Consider the following 15,453-nt stretch of genomic DNA (forward strand, 5'->3'; position numbering starts at 1 on the left):
TTCCATCAATTTCCAGTGTTTGTTGTGGTGTCCCATAAATCTCCAGCGTGTGTTGCGGTGTCCCATCATTGTCTAGTGTGTGTTGCGGTGCCCCATAAATCTCCAGCGTGTGTTGCGGTGTCCCATCAATGTCTCGTGTGTGTTGCGGTGTCCCATAAATCTCCAGCGTGTGTTGCGGTGTCCCATCATTGTCTAGTGTGTGTTGCGGTGCCCCATAAATCTCCAGCGTGTGTTGCGGTGTCCCATCAATGTCGAGTGTGTGTTGCGGTGTCCCATAAATCTCCAGCGTGTTTTGCGGTGTCCCATCAATCTTCAGCGTGTGTTGCCGTGTCCCATCAATGTCTAGTGTGTGTTGCGGTGTCCCATCAATGTCCAGCGTGTGTTGCGGTGTCCCATCAATGTCCAGTGTGTGTTGCGGTGTCCCATAAATGTCCAGCGTGTGTTGCGGTGTTCCATCAATGTCTAGTGTGTGTTGCGGTGTCCCATCAATGTCCCATGTGTGTTGCGGTGTCCCATAAATCTCCAGCGTGTGTTGCGGTGTCCCATCAATGTCGAGTGTGTGTTGCGGTGTCCCATCAATGTCTAGTGTGTGTTGCGGTGTCCCATCAATGTGCAGTGTGTGTTGCGGTGTCCCGTAAATCTCCAGCGTGTGTTGCGGTATTCCATCAATCTCCAACGTGTGTTGCGGTGTTCCAGCAAGCTCCAGCGTGTGTTGCGGTGTCCCATCAATGTCGAGTGTGTGTTGCGGTGTCCCATCAATGTCTAGTGTGTGTTGCGGTGTCCCATCAATGTGCAGTGTGTGTTGCGGTGTCCCGTAAATCTCCAGCGTGTGTTGCGGTATTCCATCAATCTCCAACGTGTGTTGCGGTGTTCCAGCAATCTCCAGCGTGTGTTGTGGTGTCCCATCAATGTCCAGTGTGTGTTGCGGTGTCCCATAAATCTCCAGCGTGTGTTGCGGCGTCCCATCAATGTGCAGTGTGTATTGCGGTGTCCCATAAATCTCCAGCGTGTGTTGCGGTGTCCCATCAATGTCCAGCATGTTGCGGTGTCCCATAAATCTCCAGCGTGTGTTGCGGTGTCCCATCAATCTGCAGCGTCTGTTGCGGTGTCCCATCAATTTCCAGCTTCAAACACACGCTGTTTTTTTGCCAGATGGCGCCTTTGCCGCTGAACTATGACGTCATAATTATCATTAAAATATTATACAGCAGGAGGCGCTCCTAATGTGAAATTTCATGTCAATCGGATCAACGGTTGCCGAGAAAATGGATTTTTAAAATGCAGACACGGCACACGTACGGCACACACACATAACATATGGCACGTGTACGTACCCGATTGCTTAACCTCATTTTCGCTTCGCGAGATTCGACGGTAATAACGGTCCATAGACCATACTAGGTCTCGCCCCCATGTGGAGACGCCATGTCGTCGTGATCGGTATTCGGTAACCATTTTATTTGTCATGTTATCCGCTCAGTTTGCTCTCTGGTTTCATGAGTTTGACGTTTTTAATTTAAGTTCGCTGGACCGGAAGCGCCATTGTGTGGATTTGTCAACAAGAGGAGTTCCGGGTCACAGGGCATTCTGGGGCTTTGTTTCACTCAGTGAATGAGGATTGAGGATTAGGATAGATGAGGGCGAGCCTACCGGAAGTAAGCTGTGACACGTGCCCTTTTGTGGTTTGTTTTCAACGTATCCAATCACGTGACTTGTCGCGAAGGGTGCACTAACCGGAAGTTACGTAGTTCGCGGGCGCCGATTCTCACATTTTCATAAAACTGATCCAACATTACCTCATGATCATCATTACAACTTTACAGTTTGATCTGGAATAATTGTTCGTTTTTAGTTTCGAAACAAAACCCGAATGTTTGCAACGAAATCATCGATCTGTGGCGAATCTGCGGATTGGAATGGATTAATTATTTTTTGAAGGACGCTTGAGTGAACTCTGTCTTCACTCGCACATTGTTGTTTGTACTGTGTGGGACTGTACCACACTGTACTGTACTTCACTCTTCTTCACTCTTCACTGTACTTCACTCTTCACTGTACTGTTCGCCATGAATGGAGATGTCTCAGGTGAGGATAACAGGTTGAACCCTCCGGGATCCTCGAGTTTCTCCGATGGAAGGAACTTGGTCGGTCCTGAAGATTCTCACTCGGACTGCAGGTTCAGGATCGCTCGACCTGAGGAGAACGAGTCCGGACACGGTACGTGATGTTTACTGTTTAAATACATTTACATGCGGAATCACACCGTGTACGGGTCGGGTTCACTCTTACAAGATCGTGTCTACGTCCTAATCGGGTTCCCTCGAACAAGATCGTGTCGATGTCCTGACCCGACCCGGTGACCCGATCCCATTCGCAATCGGAGATCGAACAGACATTTTGATTCCTGATAGCAGATTCGTTAATGGACGAGTTTTATTTATTTATTTGATTGTTTGTTTGTTTATTTATTTTGTATACTAAGTCGAGGCTCGCGTTGGAGCTAACGCACAGAACATACAATAAAGGGAGCGGGAGACAAGAGGGGGAGAGACAGGGAAGCACAACAACATTGGAGAACAGGGACATCGGGAGATCTGTGGAAGGGAGTGGGCTGGGGGAGGATGTGGTCCACGGGATAAACTAGATGGACACCACAGGGGATTTCAGGAAAGAAAACGGAATTTGAAGGGGGTGGATTTGGAGTGTTTTAACGGGGGTAGAAAATATCAAGGTTTTGGATGGGGGAAGATAAGAGATGGTGGTGAACAGCCGTTTTAAAGACCTGGAGGGAGGAGTGGGATTGAAGAGGGTGAGGGAGTTTGTTCCAGAGGTTGGAGAAAAGAGGAATGAAAGAGTGAAGGTGAGCAGAGAGTCTTGATTTTGGCAGTTTAACCATAAGAGGGTTGCATGCAGATCTTGTGCGACCTGTCGGAATATTTGGGGGACAGAGCCCAGACAGAGCTGGGGGAGCAAGGCCGGAGAGGAGTCGTTAGAAGACAGAAAGACCACCTACCTGCCTGCGGTAGGAGAGCGGAAGGCCCTCAGAATCGGCTTCATTGCGGGAGATTCCAATGATTCTAAGAGCTTTGGTTTCTCCAGCGTGAAGCCGAGCTAGGTGTGAGGCAGGTGCACCAGCCCAGAGGGGAGAGCAGAATTCCACTGAGCTGTGGATGAAAGATTTGTAGGTTGTGAGGAGCTCAGTAGTGCCAAGGAAGGAGTTCGCACAGCGGAGGATGCCCAGTTGGTGACTGGCTTTGGAAGCCAGCTTGGAAAAAAATAATACCCTTTAAAAACAATGGGCAACAAGGCTGCAGTGATCCAATATTAAAACTCAAATTCCGAGTCAATCGGATGAAAACTTACGATCTCATGTGACCTTGACTTCTTGCTTTTGACCGGTCATACTAAACACTGCCAGGAGACGCCGGCAGACGTCCTGGGATTCCCGGGGAAACGTTTTTAGCAAATGAACACTTCGATAGCAGTCGGAACCTCTGTTAAGCTCAATTCCGCTGTTTAAATTTTGAAAATCGGTTCAGGTCAAGAGTTTGTCAGTCGTATCACATTGAGCAGAAATTAAATAAAGGCACGAACACCGTACGGACACACAATGTCGGGACTCTCCATGTACAGGGACCAACAAGCTCCTCATACCACAACCCCCACCCCCCCCCCCGCCCTTCCCCCACCCCCTTCCACGCCTCCCTCCACCCTCAAACAACTCTCCGGTGATGTCCGGGTGGTGTACCATGTCCCGACCTATTTAGTATTGCTCCTTTTGACTCACTCTTCTTCCAGATGACAAGTATTGTGAAGATCAGTGAAGAATTGCGACCTGTTGGTGGTTGAGATACAGAAAAGACAATCATACAGAATAACAGACGAGTTTTGGAGAATCCGAGGGAAGATGAGGAAACGATTGAACTTCTCTCACAATTTCTCCCGCCTCTGGAACAAACTCCCCCACTCTCTTCAAAGCCTCTCCTCCCTCCAGGTCTTTAAAACAGGTGTTCACCACCATCTCTTATCTTCCCCCATCCATAACGTTGATCTTTTCGACCCCTATTAATACACCCCAAACTCACCTTTTTCAAATTCCGTTTCCTTTCCTGAAGGTCCCGTTAGTGTCCATTTGTTTATCCCGTGTACCCCGCCCCATCCCTCTCTCTTTCACAGATCTCCCAATGTCCCTGTTCTCCACTCTTGTTATGCTTCCCACTCTCTCCCCCTCTTGTTTCCCCCTCCCTTTATGATGTTTCATGTGTGTTTATGTTTGTGCTTTTGTTTTTTATGTGCTAGCTCCTACACGAGCCTCGACTTTGTATACAAAAGTAAATTGAAAAAAGGGCAGAAGGTCAAAGGACAATATCACATACAATACAATCATCAGTTTCCATCTGGTTGACTTGAAATTTGAACAGAGTCTGAAAATCGGATCATTGAATTGGTCCCGCACCACAACTACTCAACCCCTTCCCTCCACCCCCTCCCCCCCGCCACAACTCTCGCCCCTCTTCCCCCCACCAAAACTCCTCAACCACACAGCACCCCAAAAGCATCAACCTCCCGCTCCAAACTCCACCCCACCTTTGCTCTCCCTCCCCATCCCCCTCTCAACTCTCAGGTATAAATCCCCTCCCGACTTCAAAGCCGATATATCGGTCCAATACTTGTACATACATAAATGGGTGGACTAAACGTAAAAAGTGCTGTTGTTCTGCAATGGTAAAACATACATGCATAGAAATACCAAGAAATAAAAGCATCTCGGAGGCCGTCTTTCAGTTTGTTGCCCTCCTGACAGAAAATACATACGTCTAAATCCACCTTACGGGGCCTTTTCAACATCAACAGGGGCTCCATCATCAGCGATTTTGAAAACAAATAAAACAAGATTAATTTATTTAAAATCTGTCTATTTGCTTTCAGCAACAATTTATACTATTGGGCTTGACACAAACATTTTGAGAGGGAAACGTAGCTTCAATCAATGATTTTCTTCCCTGACTTTCAATGCCACATTCATGACCACATGAACAGAGCCACCTGCTACCAATAGATACACCTGAGCACAATATTTGTTGTGTAGGTTAGGCTTATAAGAATGACCAGCACAACTTCCAAAAGTTGTGTTCATCTCATCGTAATCATGAAAATATCAAATTTGTCCATAAAAAAGGTCTTCGGCAGCCATATTGGATTTGCCATTTTGCGCTCTTATGATGCAAAGCCGAGCTTGGCAACAAGCAGATTCAAATTCAGCATACCTAATTCACCCTAGAAAGGTTTGTTGACATCTGGTACTCAGAAATGCCTTTTATTTCCTGGATAATATGCTACTTCAATTTCTCATCGTCTATTTTTTTTTTTAAGTTTCGTTAGACAATCTTTCTTGGGCAAACTGCATTTCAAAGTAGGCCTCCAAAGATAGCAGCCGACTGCGCATCCTATGTTGTCAAAAGTCCTTCCTTGGCACACCTGTACTCCTATCCACTGACGAGGCTTCCATCTGCAACTTGATGGAGCACTGCTCTCCCCTCTGGGCTGGCTCCCCTGCCTCACATCTTTCTCAGCTTGACGCCTCGGAAAACAAGGCCTTTAATATTATTAAAATCTCCCGCGATGAAAAGTCTACGTCCTGTCACTTCGCCATCGCAGACAGGTCGGTGGTCTCTTTGCCTTCTACCACGTCCTGTCTGGTTTTGTACCCTCTACTCTTTTTATGCTTTGTCGCCCCAATATTTTTGCAGGGCACACATGGTCCACCATCAACCCCTTCTGGTGAAACCACCTAAATCCAGGATCACTGCTCACCTCCACTCATTTGTTCCTCCTTTTCTACACCTGTGGAACCAACATCCACATCCTCTTCAATCTCATTCTTATCTCCACGTCTTCAAGACCGCTGTTCAACACCATCTCATCTCCAATCCAAAAACATTATCTTTTCTTCCCTCGTTACCCCCCATCCACACAATCCCAATCCCTACTCCTTCCCAACTCCAATTTTCCCTCCTGAGAGTTGCCTTCTGTATCCTACTTGTCCACCTCCTGCATCCTCTCCTACCACCCCCTCCCCCCTTTTCCTCCATATACCCTCTGTTTGTCCACCCCTCTCTGTCTTGGCCATCGGCACTGCTGTTGGTGTTTCCCCCTCTCTCTGCTGTTCCTTTTGTCCTGAAGCGTCCTGATCCGTTCAGTGTACTAATAAGAGCTCTTCCACGGGCGTTGAGTATGTATTCCAAAAAAATGAAAAAGGTTATTTCATGTTGAGTTTGAATGGGATGTTTTTATTTTCAGATTTTATTGTGGAAGTGAAGGTGGAGTCCGAGTTCATTGATGATGCCTCCTCGCTTGTCAAAGGTCTGAATAACAATAATGATAATAAAAATAAAAATATTCCAGACTGTTTTCCTCAGTAAGAAACAAATTGTCATATGGTTTACAGGTGAAGATCTGGGGACGATGGACACTTTGCAAAGTTATTTTCAGACCTCCCATGATGCTTTGAGCAATGTGTGTGTGAAGCAGGAACCACTTGGTTCTTTCTCCGAGGAGTCCGACAAAGGTGCTCAGCTGGTCGACGGTAAGCCGAGCTTCATACAGAACACATCACACTGTTTTTACTGGGTTTTTGTTGTTTTTAATGAGGAAATTATTTCGTTCCAACTTCTGTGGAATAACAGATCTATTAAATTGTGGTCAGCCAAGTGGGCTTGTTTATCTTCACTGGACAGGGACAGTTGTTATATGCAGAAATATTTCTGTACTTTGTATTTCTGGACTTTACTCAGGATTGATTGAACACATCAATCTAATGTTTGAAAAGTCTGTTTCACAAATACACATTTTGCAAATAGCATTGGAATTGGAAATAATAAATCAAGTGAGATTACTGGGACATGACAGGTTTGAAAGACAAGTTTATGACAATGTAAACATGTGAAACTAGAATGGCACTCGGTAGAGCGTATATCTCCGCGAGGCTGAGCAGTTTACGTTTTGTCTTCTACTGATAAGCCGAGTCTGCATCCGAACCTAAGCCAAAATCGAATCGGCTTGTTCTTGTCACCTACCCAACTGATCCACCAAGTTATTTCAGTCTGTCCTCAAGTTTTTGAAACGTCATGCTATATATCACCTGAACTACAGACCTAAAAATGGCCTTGAAAGGTGATTCCTCTGTTTAGTTTTTGGAGCCATCTTTCAGTGGTGAATAATTACTTTAAAATAATGTAATTGTTGTATCCGGATCCGGATCTTAACCATCAAATGACGAATTGTGCGACCAGAATTTTCCGGACACGTCATGTCGCAACTCTCTTATCCAGGGACTCCATATGTACAATGTCACTTTTCGAATGATTCTGTCCATTTTTCCCACTCTCCCACAATCCTGGCCTGTTTTACTTGAGTCCACATTTACGTTTCATTTACAGACTTGGCATTTAATATGGAATTTTTTTTTTTTCTTGACTTGGGTTTACTTTCTTAACTCAGTATATCAATCTGGTGAGTTTCTTTTACACTTTGGTGATTTATTTGTTGAAAGAACCATGTCACTGAATGTCTGTCGCAGCAAGAAGTCAACAACAGGATTATATCACAGGTGGCGTGGCAAAATGTACAGACAGGTGCATTTGATGATTGGCTTCACAGTCGGGTATACAACGGTTGTTGCGTTCTGTATTAGTGGAAAACAACTGCTGCATGTCTCCAAAAGTTATTGCCGCTTCCTCTGGAGATGGTCCGTCAACTCGACAATGCTGTTTGTCATGGAGTGGTGGCTTTACGAAATTACGGCATGAAACAGCGTGCTATTGCTCGGCAGTATGGCATCACTCAAGGTCAGGTGTCAAAGATCCTGAAACGAAATGCTCAGAGGGGTGTACCTACTCCAATACCGAGGCCAGGACGTCCCCGCAGAACCACAAGGAGGGATGATCGCCAGCTGCACCGGTTAGTCCGCAATGGCCGGACCAAGTCAGCTAATCGGCTTAGGGATGAGTGGCAGCAACTGACAAATGTGCCTGTATCCAGAAGGCTAGTCAAGCAACGACTGGTTCAAGCAGGCAATCGTGCCAGGCATCCCCTGAGAAAGTCATGCCTGACCAGACAACACCGCCAGCGCCGATTGCAGTGGGCCAGAGAGTACCGTCAATGGCAGCCAGGACACTGGAATCACGTGGTCTTCAGTGACGAGTCTAGATTTCTGGTCTATCGTCAAGATGGCCGTGTCCGAGTGCGAAGACAAGTGCATGAAGCCTACAACAAAGATTTATAGTGCCAAGAGTCCAAGCTGGAGGTGGTGGGGTGACCGTTTGGGCTGCTCTTCATGCAGGGGGAAAAACTGACCTTGTTGTTCTGAATGGAAACCTGAACCAGTTCAAGTACAGGGGCATTCTGGAAGAAACATTGCTTCCATTTGCTCGTGCAGCCTTTTGAGGAAACTTTGTCTTCCAAGATGACAATGCACGGCCTCATCGTGCTTGCATGATCCAACACTTTCTTGCTGACCGTGGTGTAGAGCAGATGGAGTGGCCTGCCATGTCCCCGGATATGAATCCCATCGAGGACTTGTGGGCAGAATTAACGCGTCAAATCGACCACTTGGACCAGCAGCCGACCTCTGTGCGTGAATTGCAGCAGGCTATTGTCACTGCATGGCAAGCGATTCCTGTCCAAACCTTGGGAAATCTCGTGAACAGCATGCCTCAATGTGTACGTGCTCTCCTGAATGCTCGTGGGGGTTACACGAAGTATTGAACTGGAATTTTACTGTCCGTAATCCCAGTCGTAATTTAACTTTTGTTTTTGTTAAAAAAAAATTGGCTCATGTGCAAAATAAAGAGATACTTCTGGAAAACGTACAGAAGTTTAACACAGTACTGTCCATGAATTGAGTTCGATATCAGTTTACATCACTTTCAAGGATCAATTTATTTGTTTCGAAATGTCAAATGTGGTTTTTGTTTCTTTTAAAGGTCACATTAACAAAATCTAGAATGATTTCAACATAATTCCAATGAACTTTTGGTTCTAAGACATCTTGAAAAGTAAGTTCACCCCCACAAAAAAAATATTCCATATTAAATGCCAAGTCTATATTTTCAGAAAACAATGCTTCATGTTTTATATGTTTTGTTCTTTTGGTTTGATTTTTTTTTAAACAAAAGAAAAACCTCCATGTTTGAACCACGTTAATCGCTTCAGCCGTTATAGTGTTGGTTTGGGCAACAGTTTAACATTGTTTTTAGAGGGAAAGACGATGAAGAAGTATCATTTGGTGATTTAGTGATTTCCCGATATGGTACTTTAGGGATGTATTCCGGCATATTTTAAAGTCTTGGTAGTTCAGAAAATACTGGAGAATAAAAGGTGTGGCATGTACCCAGAAATATAATGGTCAGCCAACATGTACCTTGACATGTTCCCCAGATTGCCCGTGATTATTCGGAATTTGTACGTGCATACTCTGTGCTGAGTATGCACTGCAGGACGAGAATCCTATAGCTACCTCATGGTCATATTCCATCTTCTTGGATGGCAACCAACATCACTGCATTACATTAACTCGAATGGCACTCAGTAGAGAGCATACCTCCACCTGGTTGGCCATATCACTCAATGGTGAAGAATCATTTTAAAACTTCTACAAGCTGGATCCAGACCTTCACCAAAATTGAAGCGATTCTTCCTCGTCACACACACAACCTGTCCAACAAGTTTCGTCCAAATCCATCCATAACTTTGAGATATCCTGGTATGTATCGTTTTTGGCCATATCTCCCGATGGTGAAGAATCACTTTTAAAAAAAAAATTCTCATATCCGAATCCATATTCAGATCTACACCAAAATCTAATCGAATCGTCCTTGTCAGACACCCAACTGGTCCATCAAGTTTCGTCCAAATCAGTCCACAACTTTTTGAGATATCCTGCTATGTATCGTTTTTGGCCCCATCCCCCAATGATGAAGAATCACTTTTAAAATTAAATAATTATCATATCCGAATCCATATTCAGATCTTCACCAAAATAGAATTGTCCTTGTCAGACACCCAACCGGTCCATCAAGTTTCGTCCAAATCCGTCTTCAAATCCGTCCACAAATCTGTCCTCAACCAGATCGGAATCCGGATCTTCAGCAAAATCTAATGATTTTGTCCTTGTCACGTACCCAACCTCTCTGCCAAATTCCGTCCGAATCCGTCCACAACTTTTTGAGATATTTTGTTCACAAACAAACAAACAAACAAACAGACAGACATAACCTCCATCAGAAGTGAAACAGCGGTGAAAACATAACCTCCATCCACATTTTGGTGGTGGAGGTAAAAAGGTGAAAAAGACCAACATCCTTAACGACAGATTGGCCGAATTCCATTAATCAGCACGTTCATGGAATCATCGTAGTTGACATAAAAAAAAAAATTATCCGACTACCTCATCTCAAATCATCAATTGGGATTCAGGCAAAGTCATTCTATCTTGGACATGCTGCTTCTGCTCTCACAACAATGGATGGAGATCGTCAATGTCATTCATGAGATCAGGGTTGTCTCGCTAGACATATCTCGAACCGTTGATACAGTCTGGAACCCTACTTTGCTCTCTAAACCCTCTGCCAACAGCATCCAAAACCAACTCCACACTTGGGTTATTGATTTAATCCGTTCTTATCCTCTCTCTGTCAGGGAGCTCCCAAGGCAGTGTTCTCGGCCCCTTTCTTTGTCCTAATCTTTATGAAGTCTCTCCGACTCTCACGAAAATCCTCCTCATCTATTTGCTGATGACTCCACCCTCTGCCCTGACATCCCTCATCGTTCAGAAAGAAAGTCCGCAGACTCTTCCCTCTCTTCGGACCTTGACAATATCATAAGCTGGCCCCACACTTGGAATGTGTCATTCAATCCTGAGAAATCCCACACACACATTCTCTGTATCCAAAAGGACCATCTGGAAAACTGCTTACTCACCTAGAAAGTTCACAGAACACGATACCCCGTGCATTTGTAAGTGCAGTTTTTAGGTGCAGTTTTACCTCAATTTTAATAAAATAATGATCTTAACAATCGTTTTAAAATCTGAACATTTCGTGCCATTGAAGTCGTGCAGAAGCAATCCTAAACTGAACCTTTCTTTTAATTGAAGAACAGCAAAACTGGAGGTTTTTAGATGTATTTTGACTGATGCTTTGTGTACTGCAGTCTTCAGGCGGAGAATTCAATTTAAATAAAATAAAGATTGTAAAAGCCAATTGTAAAAGTTTTTAGCTCACCTGGAACATTGTTCCGGGGAGCTCATGCGATGGTGCATCGTTTGTCCGTCAGTTTGTAAACACTTGCAACTTCTTCTCTGAAACCTCTGATGGGATTGTGACCAAACTTGGCACAAATTATATTTGTTATGTTCTGACAAAAGTTTGTTCACGGCATGAAAAAAAAATCAGGCCCTAAAAAAATCAGGGTCTTCTGGGGGCTGCCCCTCAAAATACATATTTGCTCTCTCAGAAACTACACACGCAATGCCGATGAAACTTGACGACAACCTTCATCACCCATGATTTACCAACGCTTGTTCACGGAATTTAAAAAAATATCGGTCTAAGGTGGTTAAGGGGGTGGGGTGGGGGAAGTTGCCCCCAAAATAGGAATTTGCTTTTTCCTTTGAAGCTACACACACTATTTTGATGTTACTTGACCACAACCGTCATTACCCATGATGTACTAAAGTTTGTTCATGGCATTAAGATAATCGAGGTCTGAATTTGTATGTATATGGGGGGGGGGGGGAGGGGGAGAGTCAACGTGCATCCAGATTTGACCCCCCCCCCCCCCAAATATGTATTTGCTCTCTCTTAAACTACACACAATTTTGATGTAACTTGACCACAACCTTCATCACCCATGATGTACCAATGTTTGTTCAAGTTTTTTTCCCTGTTTGGAATTATTTTCAATTTTGTTTGACAGGCAGACAGATGGAGTAAAAATATTATCTCACTCTCTGTGCATGTGTGATCGGGACAGCTGTTCTTCGATCAGTAAGCTGTTCCTCAATCATAAACTGACAGGGACGGACGGACAAGAACCAATATTGCTAACAGCATTCTCGAAGAACTTCAGTCACACAAACTCTTGTGTCTCACTCTCAACCATGATGCTTATTGGGCAAATTACATTTTGAAGTTAATCTCCATAGCCAGTCGCCAACTGGCCATTCAACATCGTGCAAAATCCTTCCCAGGCACATCTGAACTTTTATCCACCGACAAGGCCTTCATCCTTGATAGAATGCAGCTCATACGTTGCCACAAGGGCACCCTACATCTAGCAGATAAAATACATTTACTTCTTCCTGCAGCTGTATGAATCAAATTGGCGCCCCTTTATATGAACTTTTCTGGAGCGTGTTACTTGGTTCCTCCGAAGAACACAAGGGTAGACCAGCATGCACACAATATTTTTTGAATATCCCTTATTTTCTATAGTTTGGCATTTTCTACAAGCTATGGAATGTCCCTTCTTTTCTAGAGTTTGCCACATGGAACATAACCTTATATAAAGGGGCTTTTTTAATGCCCCTGGCATTTTCCTCAAGAATGTGTTTTATGTTTGCTCAAATCTAATTTCTGTGAAATATTTGTAAATTATATGATATATTTCAAATCAGTGGAGCATACTGCTTTATTCTACCAGGTATTGCCCCTATTTTTCAATGATAGTTTGAATTGTTTAAGATTTTTGTGACTTGTCTTTACAGAGAAACAAATGCAACCGGTTGCATGTTCCAACTGTTCCCAGTTGTTCGACCTGGAGGTTTTCAATTCACACACGACTCGAACCATTTGTGAAGAAACTGACAACATTAGCATCGTGTCTTACAACCGCAGTTGTAAAAGTTGTACAGAGACCCTCAAGAATATCCAAGGAAGTGAGAGACCACACATGTGTTCTATGTGTGACAAATCGTTTACCGTATTATCATCTTTAAATCTTCATAAGAAAATACATATCGGGGAAAAGTCCCACATCCTCAAACCCGCAAATGGAGATAACAACCAACGTGAGAAGCCCCACAAGTGTTCCTTGTGTCCTAAAGCCTTTGCTCAATGGAAAATTTTTAATGAACATCAAAGAATGCATTCAGGTGAGAAGCCTTACAAGTGCTCCGTGTGCAACAAGGCGTTCCCTGTTATCTCAGCGTTGCAAGTACATGAAATAATCCATTCAGATGAGAAGCCTTTCAAGTGTTCTCTTTGCTGCAAAACTTTTGCTACTTCCTCAAATTTACACATTCATCAAAGAACACATACAGGAGAGAAACCATATAAGTGTTCTGTATGTCCTAAAGCATTTAGTCAGTCATCACATTTACACATTCATCAAATAATACACACAGGGGAAAAGCAATACAAGTGTTCCGTGTGTCATAAGGCCTTTGGTCAATTGACACATTTACACAGTCATGAAATAACACACACGGGAGAGAAGCCCTATAATTGTTCTTTTTGTCATAAGTCATTTGCTTGGAAGAAAACATTAAAAGAGCATGAAAGAATACATACGGGAGAGAAGCCCTACAAGTGTTCTGTTTGCATCAAATCATTTGCTTGCAGGAACACATTAATGGAGCATCAAAGAACACACACGGGAGAGAAGCCCTACAAGTGTTCTGTTTGTCAAAAGTCATTCACTTGCAGGAAAACATTAAGAAGGCATCAAAGAATACATTCAGGAGAGAAGCCCTACAAGTGTTCTGTTTGCAACAAATCATTTACTTTGTTACAATCTTTAAAAAAACATCAAAAAATACACAGTGGAGAAAAGCCGTATAAGTGTTCCGTTTGCAGCAAGGTGTATACCGCCTTGTCATCCTTCAAAGCTCATAAAATAAGACACACAGGTAAGAAGACATAAATCGGATAAAAAAACATGATTTTGAAGACATATATCGGATGAGCCAAAGAGAGAGAATCAAGATAAATAAGAACAAGAACGATACTCTTCGATGTCGTGACATCAACCGATATGCCTCCACCCACATTATTACATCATTATACATCTTTGCACCAAGTTTGACTTTGATCCCTTCAGCCGTTCTTAAGTTATCACAGTAATGAAATTTTTGTGACTTAACATTACCTCTGACCTTTGACCTTTTGACCCTAAAATCTCAGTTTATGTTTACATCATGATACATACTTGCAGTAAGTTTAATTTAAATCCCTTCAGCTGTTCTGCAGTAAGTTTGATTAAAATCCCTTCAGCTGTTCTCAAGTTATCACATTTTTCACAGTAAGTGACCTCTGACCTATGACCTGACCACAATTCTAATCAGTTCATCTTTACATCATGATAATACCTGTACCAAGTTTGATTTGAATCCCTTCAGCCGTTCTTAAGCTATCATGGTAACAAAATAATTGTAACTTATCATGACCTCTGACGTTTGACATTTGACCTTTCACGTCTTGACTCCAAAATCTAATCAGTTCATCTTTAAATCATAATACATACCTGTACCAATTTTAACTTGGATCCCTTCAGCCGATCTCAAGTTATAAACCTATTACAGACTCTGGCCTTTGATCTTTTGATCCCAAAATCAAATCAGTTGATATATGCATCATAAAACATACTTGTACCACCTTTGGTCAAAATCACATCGGTGATTCACAAGTTATTGCGGAAACAGGATTTTTACCTGACATGACCTCTGACCTTTGACCTTGTGACCTTGTGTTTTGAGATCTAATCGGTTCATCTTTACCTCAATATACATACCTGCAGCAAGTTTGATTTAGATCCCTTCAGCCGTTCTCAAGTTATCCCTGTAACGACCTGAAAACATAATGCCTTCGGTGACCATCAGCGCAGGCATAAAAACATGACGAAGAAGAAAAAATGGACATTATTGGACAAAGAAGGGAATTTAATTTTAATCGGGCAACACTAAACTCAAGGAAAAACAATTATCTCCAACTGAAAATTTTCACAGAGGTCAAATATTAAGAGATGAACAAACTGTCGAGGCAATAAAAAATAACTGGTCACCTAGAGATGGCGAACTACCACAAAAGTCACAGAATGACAGGACATTCGTTTGGGATGAGATTCCCAGAGTACAAACTCCCAAAGAAAATGAGCAACTGACAACTTACTGGTGTTGCGCAGGAAATAGAACAGGAAGAGAGGAGAGCAGAAGCAGATAGGATTTCAAGTTTAATTATAATAACAGAGCTCGAGATTGGGGAATTGGATCGGGAAATACAATTGGAAACTCCACAACGGGATCAAAGATCGACGATAGCAAATGCTGCAGCATCACCTCCAGAGGAAGAACAACTCAAGGTTACTAACTCGGCTCAAATAGCACCTTTGCAAACAAAACTAATAAGACCAACAAAGGTAGATCACAATGAGGAAGAGAATAACGGACAACAGAAT

The 15,453-nt window shown here is 43.2% G+C and overlaps 1 protein-coding gene across 1 annotated transcript; it reads left to right on the plus strand.

The window, feature by feature from the left end:
• Positions 1–1,890: 1,890 nt before the first annotated feature.
• Positions 1,891–14,278, plus strand: LOC144892301 (uncharacterized). Its single transcript, XM_078778161.1, has 4 exons — positions 1,891–2,217; positions 6,301–6,363; positions 6,449–6,586; positions 12,767–14,278. Exons 1-4 carry the CDS (start codon positions 2,067–2,069, stop codon positions 13,921–13,923), a joined length of 1,509 nt encoding a protein of 502 aa, XP_078634287.1. The 5' UTR covers positions 1,891–2,066; the 3' UTR covers positions 13,924–14,278.
• The last annotated feature ends 1,175 nt before the right edge of the window (positions 14,279–15,453 follow it).

This window comes from Myxine glutinosa, chromosome 5, assembly GCF_964187855.1.
Source record: "Myxine glutinosa chromosome 5, kmMyxGlut1.1, whole genome shotgun sequence".
Classification (NCBI taxonomy): Eukaryota; Metazoa; Chordata; class Myxini; order Myxiniformes; family Myxinidae; genus Myxine; species Myxine glutinosa.

What these genes read in the sequence shown, in the direction of transcription:
- LOC144892301 (XM_078778161.1), top strand. Translation starts at nt 2,067, where the DNA reads ATGAATGGAGATGTCTCAGGTGAGGATAACAGGTTGAACCCTCCGGGA. An exon ending in TGCCTCCTCGCTTGTCAAAG is followed by an intron (nt 6,364 to 6,448) that starts GTCTGAATAACA and finishes TATGGTTTACAG; the next exon opens with GTGAAGATCTGGGGACGATG. An exon ending in AGGTGCTCAGCTGGTCGACG is followed by an intron (nt 6,587 to 12,766) that starts GTAAGCCGAGCT and finishes TTGTCTTTACAG; the next exon opens with AGAAACAAATGCAACCGGTT.